We start from the raw sequence: 16,535 nt of genomic DNA on the forward strand, positions 1-16,535 counted from the left end.
CATTTGCCAATATGATACAATTTTATACTGACTCATCGTTTTAAAGCAACGCGTTCGGATCAATTGAATATTTTATAAACATATTACTACGGAAACGTTGGACGGAAATACTACTCGTTTATGGTGAATCTCATTCCGATCTATACTTTTGCATTACCAATCAAAATGTTTATTCTACGAATAGCATTTGGATCAACTCATCAATTTAGGATTAAAACTTATTACTGCGGATTTCTAACATTGTCACCTTCTAACATGGGAATCAAACTCATTAAATTAAGCGTAATTAACACTTTGATTGGCATCCTAAACTGGATTTGATTATATTATGTCATCCGACCTGACATATTGACATATTTAGACTGTTGAATTAAGCATTTTAGATATTATTAAAAGAAGATGCATTTTATATGATTAGAATTCCAATCGATCAGAAACGCTATAGAAGCCTTGTTATTGACTGCCTACGTATGTTATTATCTTGGGTTTTCTAATCTAATTAGGCATTATCACATTTCAACTAGTTTTTAAGTATCATCACCTACGATTTTAACATTTATTATTGGCACGTACCCTTTTAACCTTTCGTCTTATTGGATTTATTTTAACCATTCTAATTTAATATAACGTTGACTTTGACAAATAATGAAACACGAGAGGTCTTCCTCGTCTGTAAATACAATTAGGATTCTGTTTTCTTTATTTAATTCTACATTTAGCATATACTGAATCTTTAAAGACTATAAAATGCACAGTACAATTATAAAAAAGATACAGAACATTCAATAAGATAATATTTCATAGTTTCCAACATTTGATGGATTCAAATATGTACAGTACATACTAAGCAACAGTTCAAAACAGAAATTTAAACAAAAAATTACCAACAGTACTTTGTTGCTAATAACAGATCCAAGGTACGGCTAATGAAATGAAAGATACTACAGATAAACAGATAAAACTTGTATTTAATATCAAAACTAGAATGAAAATTACTATATCTATATTAAATTTCCTTTTGTAAATTCTTTTTGTTAGCAATAACATGGAACCTACTTTTAACGTAGTTTCAATCAATTCTGTATGATATTCATCAATAACAGATCGGAACTAGTTTCGCAGCTAGATGATACTGTGCGAGGCGGAAATTATACGTGTAATAACGAGCAAAAATTAATTATCGCTTGATATCAACCTGGGCTATTCAGTTTTTATGTTATAATAAACAAACTTTTGGTGAGCTTATTATTATTATTGAAATATAATTATGGGAATTGATATTGAGCGATATCTTGTTCAAGTTTTTAGATATGTTTCTCTAAAAAAGAAGATAAAACCTATCATCTGTGTGTAAAATTATTATGGAAATGCCGCACAATATATTTTATCGTTTTTCCCCCATTGTTTCTGACGTTTTTAACCTATCACAAATTCACATTATTGTACACTTTGAAACTTTTACGCCGAAAGCATTATATTCTCGAACGGCTAGTTACTTATTACATTGCCTTGAACTGACCATCAAGTCTTGTTGTTTAATATGCCAGCGATAAAGGTCGAGTTGCTTTGTGCATCTTTGTAAATGTGTCAACTGTAATGAAGAGCGAGGTGCATTTGTTTCGGCAAGTATTTTATTGAAAATAATAATGTTTCCTTATGATAATTTATTTTCTTTGAATAAGCAAGAACATCTGTTGAGTGCTCAGCTTAAACTTGTTATTCTTCGAACACAATAGTAAATTACTGGATTACTGGGCTACTCCGAAGAAAACATAGGATTAATGGGCTAAGATATTGTAAACGCCATGTATCGGCAAGAATTGATTTCATTAGGTCTATAATTTTCTACAAAACAATGAGATAAATATTCTGACTTATTTTTACCTATACTCTACTAAAAATATAATAAACCCCTTTAAAACTGGTCAAACATGTAAAAAGGCTGCTAAAGTTTTCTTGCACTTGTGATTTAGTGATAAACTGATCATCAAACAAGACAGAAGTCGTGGCAAATATCGTTTTTCTTTAAGTTTTACTTTCATTATGTACTAATTCACCTTGGTGAGTAGAATCCTCAGATAATAGAGGCAAGCTTCCGTTGTTGGAATCGCAGTTTGCTTTCTTCAAACTATTATTTGATTTAGTATGATGTTCGTTTTCTTCTAATACATTTAGTAAAGCACTGTTTTCATTGTTCACATGATTATTTGTCTCTTCATCATTCTTGTCTGGTTGTTTGTCTAATTCATTATCAACATAAACAGTCTTATCATACATCGTATCTTTTCCACCATACATCTGGAAAAAAAGAATTTTATTTGGGATGACATACATGTATTTCATATTACCTTTTCCTTGTGTGTTGTTTGTGTATGTGATCTAGCGTTATTTTAATTATAGGGTGTTATCTATTCTAAACAAAGTTAGAATATTAGAAGTTTTAACAGCAGAATTAAACAATTATAGAATAACTAATTGAAAAATACAAGTTGAATATTTTGAAAATTAGAATTCTTCTATTAGGTATCTTTTGTTGGCCATCACATCTTAAATGGAAATAAAGTAGAGGGACTTTTCTACGCATTCTCAATTTGTTTTGATGTAATGTTATCGACCTATTTTGACAACAGCTATGTTGTATGATGTAAGAGTTGTGTAATTATCGGCTTTATTTCACTTTTGAATTATCATTGCAACTTTATTTGTTCATGAACATCAAAAACATTGCTAGTGGGATACATGTCTATCTTAAACCGTACAATAAACTTTTAATCGTAAACCACTAGTTATTTTTTTTTACAATGTTTTCATAATGCATTCATAATGTGCAAAAAAATCATTTTAGGGATAGATTTTAACAATAAAAGTCGTCTTAATATCTTTTGAGCAGTCGTTTAGATTATCTATATTGGTAAAAGATATAGTTTACATTTTAGGAAAGGTGTGCTCTAATCCAGTCAGATAAACAGGTCTAATCAACACCAGATTTGCTGACAAGTTTTTTTCAATGATACACAGTTGTCAAAACACAAAATAAGACCTTGGGTTTGCATTTTTTTACTAGGGAAATAATATATCTGATAATGCTTATTTTCATTGGACATTTCATGGACATTAAACAGTGTCTATATTATAATATGTTTTATTTCCTAAATAAGAAATAAAAAAGGTTTGTCTAGTTCAGTTCCAACAGTACAGACCAAACGACAAAAACTGACAAAACAAAAGCATTAAGAAGAAATTTAGCACCATGCACCCTTCAAAAGAGGACAGACGTGGACTAAGACTCCTATAGTTATGATAGGTTGCATTTCCGTTAATATTGACAATACAATACCCCATAGGAGCTCCTTTTACGGCTAAAACTGTACACCTTTTACTATGAAGCTTTTCAAAAAAATCTTATCCTAGAGTTGAAAGTTCATATGCACTACAATTTTTTTCAAAGGTCACAATATATATAGGGCTGTGCGACATATTTTCATTGTTTATATGCCATCAACTTCTCAGATTTTAAACTAACACTAATTTTTTTAACTACCCCTTCCTCGAATGAAAGGTTACCACAAAATTCAATATAAACAATATGCACATGTATATTTACTGGTAACATTTCCAATTAATGTCTCTATGAGATGCAACATACATATCAGCACTGGGAACCAGTCTGTTAATAAAATTAATTTTCTATGAATATTCTAGATCTCCCCAAAAGAGGCGTGGTTTGAGAAACAGCTGTATTTTCAAAGTGCAACCTTTATCGGTACATAAACTGAACACGATGTAAAAGTAAAACGGCTCGAATGTAAATATAATGATATTAAGTAGAAGCAATAAAACCACTTTACACAAGACCGGAATATCTTGGAGGTAATGAGTTTCTGTTCTACTAATTACATCCGTCACCTTGTTTATGGGAGGTTATTGTCCAGTGATTATTTGTATTCTACGTTTACCGCGATAAGGAGGCATACATAGTCCCCAACGCGTTAATTGGAACATAAACATGGTAATTTGTAACACAGGTTATTAATACGGTCAAACGTAAATACATGACTGAAACCTGCAGAATAAACATAAAAATATATGGTTGCAAAATTCTAAATGCTCTAAATTTCTTACCTCTGGCTTTTTATAGTTATAACCTAATCTCATAGCTTTTTTTACAGACTCCGGTAAGAAGAAAAAAAGTTCATCTACGATTGATATTAAGTACATTGGATTGGACTCTTCTGGTTTTGTATAACCTGAAATTATTAAAAAAAAATACAACTTAGAAAACACACTTTTAAAATTGTAGAATTGCCGCTATTTGAAAAGTTCGTCTATAATCTGTATAAGAATAGTTGGATGAAATAAATTCTTGCCGATACATGGCATTTACAATATATTAGCCCCTGAATCCTATGTTTTCTTCGGAAGAATTTACTATTTTAGTCATGTTGGAAGGAAATTTCAAAATGTGAATCCGGGTTTATTTTTGGTTGATATTGTCTACAAAGAAAAAACATTATACCAGAATCAACAAAGATGGAATTAAGTATTGTGTTTCAACTGTTTGAGTATTTTTTATATAGTATATGCAATATCGATTGCATGTAAATAGAAAATTTATCAGCAAGACTTATCTGAAATCTATTTTTAAAAATATCGTGATTAAAGTTTATAAATTTTATTTAAACTGTATTAGAGAAAAACTATTAAAGGAACACAAAAAAACTGTCTGGACATGAAGGAGTGGGTGAAAGGGGTTTGTGAAGTGGTAGTATGTGCATTTAACATTACTAAAACGTAAACTTCATCGAAAGCTTGTTAAAATATTGAAGTATGTCCTAAACAACCGAATTATGAACTATCCGTAAAGAAATTGTAGAAAGTACATTCACAACTATACATGTAGAAATTTGATTTAAACTTATTCCATAAAGTTTAAGATATAATCGTAACACATGAACTCAAATAAAAGAATCAATAATACATTGTCAAAATGTGCATCTGGTGCAGTTAATATGTCATTTCAATTATACGGAGTACCTGTTGTTGAGACCTCCTTGTAGTCACTCGACGAGACAAATAACTGACAGTTGTTATCCATTCGTTTTGTGTGCTTAGTTTTTGAATTTGCCTTTGAGTTCATATTTAGTGGTTTTACTTTTCACAGATGTTTAAAGGTCAATAATATAACATATGTTGATGTATATTTGTCTTCAAGAAAGAACTTTGAATTCTTAGATACGTGATTTTTTCACTAGTTATTTTTGGATTTAAACTAGCAGCCAGTTACAACGAGTAATCGCAGATCTGGTCTTTGTTGCTCTTGTTAGTTGGTCTGTGCTTGTAGAAATATAAAGACTTTTTCAATTGATTTGTAATGTTTGTTTATATCCTAATCTGATACAACACTTTCACAGGTTAGGGAGGAGTGTTGAAAGCCCGCAATCAAGTTAAACCCGTTACATTCTTTAAGTGCCGGTTCAGATCCAAGATTCTCGGATGTTGAGTGGTTATTATTTGTTTTAAGTAAACTTTGTTGTTTTATGTAGTTTGTTCTTTATCTCAACGGGCCCCTTTTCATTGTTCTTTATTGTTGGTTCTATCTTTCGTTATTACACTATTGTTCAAGGTCTTGGAGATTGTATGACCCCGCTGACATGTCTAATGTCAACATTCTGTATTTGCATGTCCTACGTCATAAGCTTATATTCAGTGGTCGTCGTTTGTACTTCACTTTTATATTTTATTTTTGAGTTCGATTGTTTTTGTTATTCTTTTATGTGTTGTGTGGCTGTATATCAAATTTGGTCTTCTTTTGTTGCTGTGCACACGTTTGTTTGCTCGTTTAAAATGCATGTCCGTCGTCTTTTACAGCTTTCTCTGGTATGGGTTTTACCCATTGATTAAGCTGTAAGGTGACATGGTGGTTAAGGATGTTCGCTAGTCATGATGTGGGATTTTTGTCAGATTTTCGGAATCCTCTGGTTTCATCCCTTTGAATGCTTTAAAAAAAAAAAGGCCCATTGGTCCCCATTTTGCTTTTTATAAATCATTTATATGTATAATTATAAGCCTCTGTAAAAGTCTTATAAAATCTTTGTTATTTTTTAATAGCTTTTGAGAACTTTAACTTGTCATAAGAAAGCTACGAGAAAACAAGAGAGAACATTTTCCCGCAAAATGGCTAATATCTCGAAAAAAACACATTGACATATATTTTATTTACGTTTTTGGTTCCTTTATTTCACTCCTATCAATATTTACTAGTGTTATGAAAGCTTGTTATTTTGAAACTGAGTAGCAAAATTCCTTAACCTCTATGTTATTTGGTCTTTTGTGGTGAGTTATATCATTGGCAATCATACCACATCATCTTGTTATTATATCATCAATGATGTATCATTTTTGTATATTCGCCGTTTATTTTGTCGTTAAACTACTGAACTCCAAGGAAAATTCAAATAGGAAAGTCCTTGTTCAAATTGCAAATCAATACATCAAACATATGGATACCATTTGTCATATTCCTGACTTATTACAGGCATGTAGAAAATGGTGGATTAAATATGGTTTTCAAGTTAGCTAAACCTCTCATTTGTATGACACTCTCATCAAGTTCTACTACATTGACAACGATGTGTGAAAACATAAACAGACATAAAAGATAAAAATGTCAAAAAGGGGTACAGCAGTCAATTTTGTGTTATAATCTTAATCACAAATAAAAAACCAAGTAATTCATTAAAGGAATTTTACCTGTCAGAAAACTAGAAATACTGCCAACAATCATCACAGCAAATATACCAATCACACCGAACCATGGATAGGCAATGGAATAAAAATAATCTATACCACTCCTAAAACAAGACAAACATAGCTGTTAATCTCTACAAACAATAAACCAAATAACCTCCGATCACGAATAGCTAATAAAGGGGACATACAATATATCCTTCCTGAAAGAAAATACTAGTATTTAGGATTAGTGTTACATCAAATATATCAATTAAGAAAGTATAATATGCGGTAAGTCAATCTAAACCAGCATTTAAGGGTGGACATTTATTAATTTACCGTATGTCTTACTTATACTGTTTTATACAAATATGATATAGACTGAACTTTGCACAGAAATTTGTCTAATATTATATTGTTTACGTTAATAAAAAGTAGAAAAAATCGTGACATTAGTTATGATTTTGCAAAAACATTTACAAGTACTAGTATATGTATGAAATATAATTGTTATATGATAATAGCATATATGCTTACGGTATGTGGGCAATCATCGGAGATTCTGTGGTTAAAACAGTGGAATGGTAATCATATACTGGAGACGACATGAGTGATGACACATTGTACAGTGATGTTATGTTCGTCAAGGGTGCATAACACTTGTCTATAGGAGCTGACGGTAATGGTACAGCTTTACGAACATTTGGAGATATGTACTGTCCCGTTGTTATCCACGTGATCAATACAATTCCCGAAATTGTTCCAATAAACGCCCCCTGTGATAAATTTGTTAAACGAACATCATAAATCTTCAAATTTCTTCATGAAATTTCATCACTAAAAAACTTGGAAACAATGAGAAGTCACGGCTTAAATACAAAATTAACATGATTCAAGATTTCTACCTCAGGTGCTTACAAATTAACCATTGAAAGTTATATCACGGTTGAAAATCTACTTTTTATCATTGATATTTAATTTGGTACAAGGAACATTGTGATTGTTGTTGCAGGCAAGATCATTGTTAATATTTATAGAATTACATTAAATGCGACAGCAGGTTTACCTCTTAACCAATTTGTTTAATTATTTTCGAATTATCAAACAGATAACGAAATGCAAATGGTAAGGCTTTTGCAAACACCAATGATACACAAGAAATCAATTTTACAAAACCTTCTTGAATTTTCTCTTTCATACCTATAAAGTGTATTAAACGTGTTACGAACGTACTAGAATGTGTTGTGCAAGACAATAAAACCATTAACAATACTGACAACAAAAATAATTGAATTTGTTTGAAGTTAAATTTGCATTAAAGTTATTCAGTCAAGATACTTATTAATAAAGGGTTATATACTTGTTGTCTGGCGATTGCTCTTTCCAAAGAGGCTATGCTTATACATAAGGGATATTTTAGTTAAGAGGTATTGGACAAGTCCGTTTAAATCATATGCGAAACATGTGTATACTAACCTTAGCGTTTGCCCAGGGGCAGAAACATCCCAAAAGAAATAAACCAGTGAGCGGACCACCAACTGCTGCTAGAATGGTTCCAGTTATCTTAAAATATAAGAATTACTTTCTATTTAACTTCCAAAATATTTTTGAATATGCAATCAAACTTTGATTGTGTGACTTTAAGCAGAGGCAGCTGGTAACGAATCTCAGTTCTCTTGACTACTGAATATCGTAAAGATCTTGATTGACCCCATTTGTGTAAAAATGCCTCTTTATTTTATATATATTTGCCAGTGATCATTCAATAAAGTTAAAGATAGTCTATAGAACAATCCTAAAAGATAATTTTTAATCTCATGTCTTAGTCATAATGATAACATCCGTTTTCCTTGCTCATTGTAAAAGAAAAACCAATATAGGCCAAAGTACGGTCTTCAAGGTGTCAGACCACCAATTAAAAATATGTTCAACCAAATTTTGCAACTTTCACAGCTTTCTAAATATTTGACCTTAAATTTAACTTCATAGAAACCAGTTATATCCTGAATTGTACAGGTTTTAGCTTTCTACAAGCCAATTTTCAACATACTTTTAAAGCCTTTTAAGAAAAAACTGACCTTCGAATAGAGGTTCTCAAAAAATAACTCCTGGTTTTCTAGAAATCTTAAATTAGTATACAATGGAACGCATTAACCTTCAATTTTTCATGCAAACACACAGACAAGTAAATTTAAGCACAAAATGATCTAACTATATTTCTCAAAGTTTGATTTTTGCAAATTCGTTTGTTAGTTTAAGTAAAAAAGAACATTAACTATTTTGTGTCAGAGTAGGACTACGTTTACATACGTTCTAAACTAGAGGGAACAATTGGTGGTCTAACACCTTCACTATGGAGCTTTGGCGCAAACCGAACAGCACGCTGTAAAGGGCCTACAAAACAAGTGTAAAACTTTTCAAACGGGAAAACAAACGGTCTAATCGATATAAAATAAGCGAGAAACGAGAAACACTTATGACCAACATAAACATACGACAATTACTGAACATCCGTTTCCTGACTAAGGACAGGTGCAAACAAATGCAGCCGGTTTAAACGTTTTTAAGTACCAGCCTTCAACCTTATCCGAAACAACAGTGTAATATCAAAAAAAAGAAAGACACACTATAAAATATCAATTGAAATGGCTTACCTCAATCAAAAAACATATTACTAAAGTGAACATACACTGAACGAATAATTTGATATATGACAATGAAGTTGACATTAACAGGTTTTTTTTTCATTTTTAAGAGATGGGGTCTTTGATACAAGTCAAAGTTAGAAAAACGCTAATAGGTAAGGCGATGCTAGAATGGTTACTGCTGAATAGAAATTTATTGTGATAGGCTTTAGTTATAGAAAAGTCTTTCTCAAGTGTATGTGGCTTCCAAATTGTATCGATCGCAACCCTAGAGAACAATTGTGTCAGCGGGGATTTAGTTTTACTAACTATAATGTAATGATTTGCATTGTGACGAAGTTTTCCAGTACGTGTTACGAGATATCATCATAGATGATTCATTTAATCAAACCGTTTTTGTTTGATTTGTTTTGCAGAAATAAATCTTTTTATTCATGTACCTGTGTTAAAGTTCCACCAATGAGAGACACCAAAAGTGCTACACAAACAGCCACAACTCCAAACACTATGACTAATATATAAATGAAAACATTATGACTAATATATAAATGAAAACATTAGGACTTAAATGTTAGTGAAATAAATCTAAATAAGACTAATTGGATTTCATATTAAAATTTAAGAACATATTCATAGTTTTTATCATACTTATTAATACCCTTTTGCTTTGCATTTTCGGAAAGGAAGTTTAAACGAACGATCCGAAACCATGAAACAGACAGAATTGAACTAAGATGAAATTGGCTTTCTTGTTATGAAATTTTTTGTCAAATATCTCTTGAATGGTTTCCAAATATTTGTGTTGTTTGCACATCTCTGGTAAGGTAAATCAAGATAAGCACTTAGGACGCGTGAAATTGATAACGTGTTGTTTTAATTATTTTGTTAGAGAAATTATTCGATGTTTAATTTAAACTCTACTCTATGAGTAAAACATGTTATATACTAGAAATTGTTTTATTTCTTTGTATCTTGTTTTTCATTTTAGTTTATTTGTCTTAAAATTCATCTAATCATGACTATTTAGATTTCTAAATATAAATTATTATCATCCGTGACTTCTTGCGTAATTGTTTTATATTTTAATGAATTGTACGGAATGATTAAAAAAGTTTTAATTTTAAAAGCAAATGTTCCATACCTGCAACTTTAGAAATGATTGTCCCTTTCAATTCTGACATTGGCTTTGTATGCGGCTTAATTAAATCCTGCCAAAATAGAGCTGATAAACTGCTGAGACCAGACGACAACGTACTGTTAAAAGATCATACACTAAAATGTTGCTTTAAGCATTGTGAGATTAAAAAAAATATGCATGATACAAACGGACAGACATACTTGTCATAAAAGTTCATCGTAAATTTTCCCAAAGATCATTGATGAAATATTCCATGAAAATGTCATATCATTTTTTTTTGTAACATTGGGTATATACAACGGAAACAACAATTATGACATAAGAAACGCATCGCGAGCTGGGGTTAGGAAAAGTCATTTGGTAATCGTCAATATAGTTATTAATTACACAGAATATGTAAAAAAAAAGTGTAATGTGCAACGGTTAAACTTTTCTGAATGCGTCTTTACACAAGTACCTAGTTTTTTTATTTTTAAAGTCATAATTCTCATCTGTATTACGGTTGGGAAAATTCAATTAAAAAAAAGTATACAGAACAAGATTATATTTTATTAAAATATAATAGTGCGCTAACAACTAGAACTGTATATTCCTTTCAGTTTCAGACAAGCGTTTTCCTAACAATCAGGAAAATTTCAATTGCAAATGATATTCCATCACATTTTAATGTACTTCAACGTGTATATCTTAACCTTTGAAACATCTTAGTTCCGATGGCGAGGAAATTTAAAATTAAACCCGTATCAATGAGATATAATTCCTCCCATATCCCGTTTATTATATGTAAGGTCAATATAAAAACAAGAATAATCCCAGAAACAAACCTTGGCCGTGTAAACAGTGATATTTCACTCAAGGAAATAGATAATTCAATGTGCAATAAAAACTAAAGAATATTGCTTCAATCATGATTACCACTCCGTTTTCAAATGGCAAAAACAAAAGCTTAAACACATCGAACGAATGAATAACAACTGTCATAATCTTGACTTGGTATATTCTTTTTCTTATGTAGAAAATGTTGAATTAAACCAGGTGTAACAGCAGGCTTAACCTCGCACTTGTAAGACAGTCGCATTAAATTCCAATATATTGACAACGATATGTTAGGCAAAAATGTCATAAATAGGGATATAGCTATTATTGTGTTATGATCTATAATTACTACAGAAACAAACCAATATGTCTGAACGAGACACTTAAAGTCATATAGTAAATCTTCCTTAATCTCCCAACTGGCGATATTTTTAAAGTGTAAATTCAACCATTCACGACCAGCTGGTTATCTTCCCTTACTGAAAAATGAAATCATTCACGCCCCACTAGTAATCGTCCCTAACTGTGAAGTTAAATTTATGCCCCACGTGAAATCTTTCCTTGCTGTAAAATGAAATCAATCGTATACCACAGGTAGTAAAATAATTGTTTTTATATATTTTCATGAACTGACAATTCCCTAATGAAGATATGAGTATTCTGTATAAGTTCTTTCCGTTATGTTTACCTTAGTGATGCACTGAATAATGAAGCCATAAACAACCCCGGCATTCCCGGGACACCATCGAAAATATCCATTACCATAAACGGTACTATCTAAAAACAAATATGTGGTTCAATCAACTACAATATTAAGAATATAATATTGTTAATAATTTAATAAAATATTTGTATTACAAAGGTAACTTGTTTAGTTGTTGGGTGTTTTTTTTTATAACTTAAACACAATATTAGTATTAAAATTCTACAGGATGTGTAATGCATAACAGAGGGACGAAAGATACCAGAGAGACAGTCAAACTCATAAATCGAAAATAAACTGACAACGCTAGGCTAAAAATGAAAAAGACAAACAGACAAACAATAGTACACATAACACAACATAGAAAACTAAAGAATAAACAACACGAACCCCACCAAAAAATAGGGGTGATCTCAGGTGCTCCGGAAGGATAAGCAGATCCTGCTCCATATGTGGCACCCGTCCTGTTGCTTATAAGATAACAAATCCGGTAAATAGTCTAATTTGGTAGGTCATTGAAATTTGAAACGGTTATTCCATAACGGTCAACCAACTCGTGATGGCGTCCGTAAAATTTATATAGCTCTTTATCTTTTATATAAGCTTTGGATTTCAAATATTTTGGCAACGAGCATCACTGAAGAGACATGTATTGTCGAATTGCGCATCTGGTGCAGGAAAATAAGTACCGTTAATGATATTACTACCACTGGGTAGATGCCTCTGCTGGTGGACTGTTAGTCCCCGAGGGTATCACCAGCCCAGTAGCCAGTACTTCGGTACTGGCATCAAAATACGGATTTTTTTGTGTTATTAAAATTTGCCGTTACAAAATGTTAGAAATTATTATAAATTAAGCAATGTATCTCCCTCATGCTCTGATTCCTTTAAATGATTTGGCTATACTTTTTGGACCGTTTGGATTATAGCTCTTCATCTTTCATATAAGCTTTGGATTTCAAATATTTTGGCCACGAGCATCACTGAAGAGACATGTATTGTCGAAATGCGCATCTGGTGCAGGAAAATTGGTACCGTTAATGATATTGGAACTCTTGATTTAATAGCTTTCTTGTGAGCAACAACCCTCTATCAAGAACGTCATGATAGGAAATCCTAACATGAATTTGTTTTTTGTACTTTTACAGGTCGACGTCACTTCCCAAGAAACCAGAAAGAGATATACACTTGTTTTATGACCAGATTCTAAGCTTCTAATCTGCACGAGACAAGACAAGTTGTTACTAAGTTAAAGAGATCTTCCAGCAAAATAAGACGACATTTAGTAAAATAACATCATTTATGTAACTTTGTTCATCCTTCCAATGTATCGTCTTACTATTTCTATTTTTAATATTCCTTTGCAAAATTGAAGATTTCTTATTTTCCATGATGGCGTCATAAAATGGTTGTCTATAACAAGTCAGATTTGTATCATTTCATTTTACAGTGTGATTGTTATAATGCAATAAGGAGACAGTATATTAAGCCATATTATTATAAGCGTCCATCGTCATTTAAGCTTATACAGTTGTTGAGCACTGAAAATGTAAAAGACATATATGTAACCTTTGTAAATTTCTTTTCCATGCATTTAAACGTAGAACAGACATTTTATAAGTTACCAATACTTAATATAGATCATTATTCTTCTCGGATGTATTCATTTATCAGTTATGATTGATTGATTGATTGATTGATTGATTCTCTTTATTTCCTCCATTATACTGAAGATCTACATTTTATAACACAATAATACTAATTACAAGAAATGAACAACATATAATTACTGAATACAATTAAAGCACACACAAACAAACAAACAAAAACAATGTTACTTATATATATATATATGTATATCTATATGCTACATTTGTTTAGTTCAGATAATTCAGTGACTAACATTAAACCTATGCTCAGATAATTCGCCTTTCAATTTTCCGTACAGATGAAATATATGATCGGCCAGAGTTCACAGATTGCATAAAATCTGTAATACATTTCGAACTTCAATTACTTTTTAAAATATATAAGGTAAAAGTGAAAAAATGTATTAAAAAAATGCAAGTCATATTAATCTCGAAACAGTTGTTCAATAACTAATAACTATTCTAACTATACCTGATTTGGATTTGTGATTTGTTTCGATTTGAGTGGGTCACAACCTAGTGTGTGGTAATATGAGTAAGCAACGATTCCCTCGAAGCATGCCATGGCTATTGTGATGAGGAATGCTGGCGAAACAAATATCATCACTCTGAAAAAAATCTATTGTTTAGAATCATTGCATCTAAGAAAGTCAATACGATTAAATGAAATTTGTCATTCCTTACATTCATCTTTTTTTAAAGATAGTTTTCTCGTTTTAAATCATACAATATTTTCTTAACTTCATTTAATATTATTATTATAATAACTGATAGACTTAAAATATACATCTTAACTAAAATGGTAAAAGTTTATGTCATTTATTTCACTGCAATTACGCTGGAACAAATTTGTGACACAATTAAGTGTTAATACTAGGATAAAAAAGCCGGGTTACAAACTAAAACCGATGTGAACACATCACATATAAGAGGAAAACACTGGAACAACAGAAACCATGAAGTGCAACAAAAAACAAACAAATAAACATAGCAAAGGGCAATTTGATAACAACTGCCATATGCCTGACTTGGTACAGGACATTTTTAGAAATAATGACGGGTTGAACCTGATTGTATGGCTAGTCAAAGCTTTTAGGACAATGTTAATAAACCTGATTGAACGCCAGTACTATGTGACAGAAAGACAGTAAAACAAACACAAGAACATTCAGCACAGAGACACGCATATATAAAAAATACAATTGTAAAATTTAACATGAATAACTTCCATACACGACACCACAGGCCACCCTAAATAGTACTTTTTTTTTATATATTTTCACACTTAGATTTGTTATATTAACTGTTTACGTAAGTGTAAATGGACTTATTCACATGTTTTTCGGTTTCATGTATTTTTTTGTATTTAAAAATTGTAATCTGAACAACAACTTTTATTGTGACAATAAATGTGATAAGCATATTAAGTGAAAAAAAATTATGATTTTGTTATAAAAGTTTATGTTTCGTACTTAAGTGTTTACATATTAAAAGTATTTTAAGCAGAAATAGTAAGGAAAACATCTGAAATAGGAATCTATATGATTTAATGTGCATCAAGATCCAACCGTACTTTCTGGCATCTTTGAGTGTTGGTGTAGAACAGATCCTCTGAACAGATGATTGATTAAATATTAATCCAGTTCCCCGAATAATACTGCCAATAAATAAATTCCAAAAGGTGTGTCGTCTTGTGATGTCTGTGTCCCACCTAAATGCAAGCAGATAGTGCATGACAAATCAAATATGTAAATTGTAATTTGGATAATACTTATGCTCGAAACCATCAAAGGGACACCAAGCAATCAGTCTAGAATATTGAATGTTTTACAAATCATGGTTTTACAGTGTTGATTTAATTTTGTTCACACTTGTATTAATAGTAACTTATTTTCTACTTCATCTAGAAAGTGAATACTATATACGGTATGTACTATTAAGGACAAAAACTGTTTTGGTTGACTTTACTGTCAAACTTGTGTCACTGGTGAGATTCGAAGACATCTCTTGTGGGAAGTTGTCTCATTACCACATCTTACTTTTATATAGAGCGCGTACAGCGTACAAAATTCCTATCATGTATGATGAGTTTATTACTATCTACTACACATTTTTAATGGCATTTTTGTAAGGTTAGTTTGTATGATAATAGTAGTTTGAATTTTCTAGTCAGTTAAATTGTATGTTTGAAGTATGTTTATACAGTTTCGGCTGTCGCATTATCATATAATGACTGTTTTGGGTTTCCTACCCAAATTTGGCAATATAAAGTAACTCTAAACAAATATAATTCTATTAGGAGCTATATAAAAGGGTTTATCCCACCGTTTCTTTCGGAAAATGTCTGTACCAAGTCTCGCAAGGAATATTGCAGTTGTTTTTCACTTCATCCCTTGATTTCTGGTGGTAGATTTTTATCTGTTGTTATGGACTTACCCTTTTTAATTTGCCTTGGAGTTTGGTATTTTTGTTACACTTTTTTATTTATACATTTTTAATCGTGTAGTAGTGGATTTGTAACGGAACATTGACATGTCCATGGTCCTTCTTGTAGTTTTCTTTAGTTCCTTATTAAAAGTTATAGGTAATAATGAATTCGACTTTTAACAACATACAATTACCTACTAGATAAGAATCATGATTGAATTTAACAAGTTTTAGACGATAATACCCAGATGTGTTCAAATGCACACATACTCGATTTACTTACACGAAAAAGTTAAGTCGTCCATTGTCATTGGCAATCGTCCAAGTTGACTTTACACCTCCACTGACAATGGTACCCTGAAAACCGAAGATCGAGAATAAGTAAAGGACATCTATAAACTTAATAGTCTATCACGAAACAAATGTTT

General features: G+C 31.2%; 1 protein-coding gene across 1 annotated transcript in view; it reads right to left on the reverse strand.

Annotated features, from left to right (window-relative positions):
• Window positions 1-1,613: 1,613 nt before the first annotated feature.
• Window positions 1,614-16,535, reverse strand: part of LOC139517823 (sodium-coupled monocarboxylate transporter 1-like) — a 31,947-nt gene continuing 17,025 nt past the window's right edge. The window contains exons 7-17 of the mRNA XM_071309265.1: window positions 16,391-16,464; window positions 15,254-15,391; window positions 14,153-14,288; window positions 12,017-12,105; window positions 10,516-10,628; window positions 9,815-9,885; window positions 8,206-8,292; window positions 7,267-7,505; window positions 6,751-6,851; window positions 4,123-4,247; window positions 1,614-2,298 (exon numbers count right to left, since the gene is read on the reverse strand). Coding sequence (XP_071165366.1) covers window positions 2,026-2,298; window positions 4,123-4,247; window positions 6,751-6,851; window positions 7,267-7,505; window positions 8,206-8,292; window positions 9,815-9,885; window positions 10,516-10,628; window positions 12,017-12,105; window positions 14,153-14,288; window positions 15,254-15,391; window positions 16,391-16,464 — 1,446 coding nt within the window. The 3' untranslated portion in view covers window positions 1,614-2,025. The remainder of the gene's footprint in view (window positions 2,299-4,122; window positions 4,248-6,750; window positions 6,852-7,266; window positions 7,506-8,205; window positions 8,293-9,814; window positions 9,886-10,515; window positions 10,629-12,016; window positions 12,106-14,152; window positions 14,289-15,253; window positions 15,392-16,390; window positions 16,465-16,535) is intronic.

This window comes from Mytilus edulis, chromosome 3, assembly GCF_963676685.1.
Source record: "Mytilus edulis chromosome 3, xbMytEdul2.2, whole genome shotgun sequence".
Taxonomy (NCBI): Eukaryota; Metazoa; Mollusca; class Bivalvia; order Mytilida; family Mytilidae; genus Mytilus; species Mytilus edulis.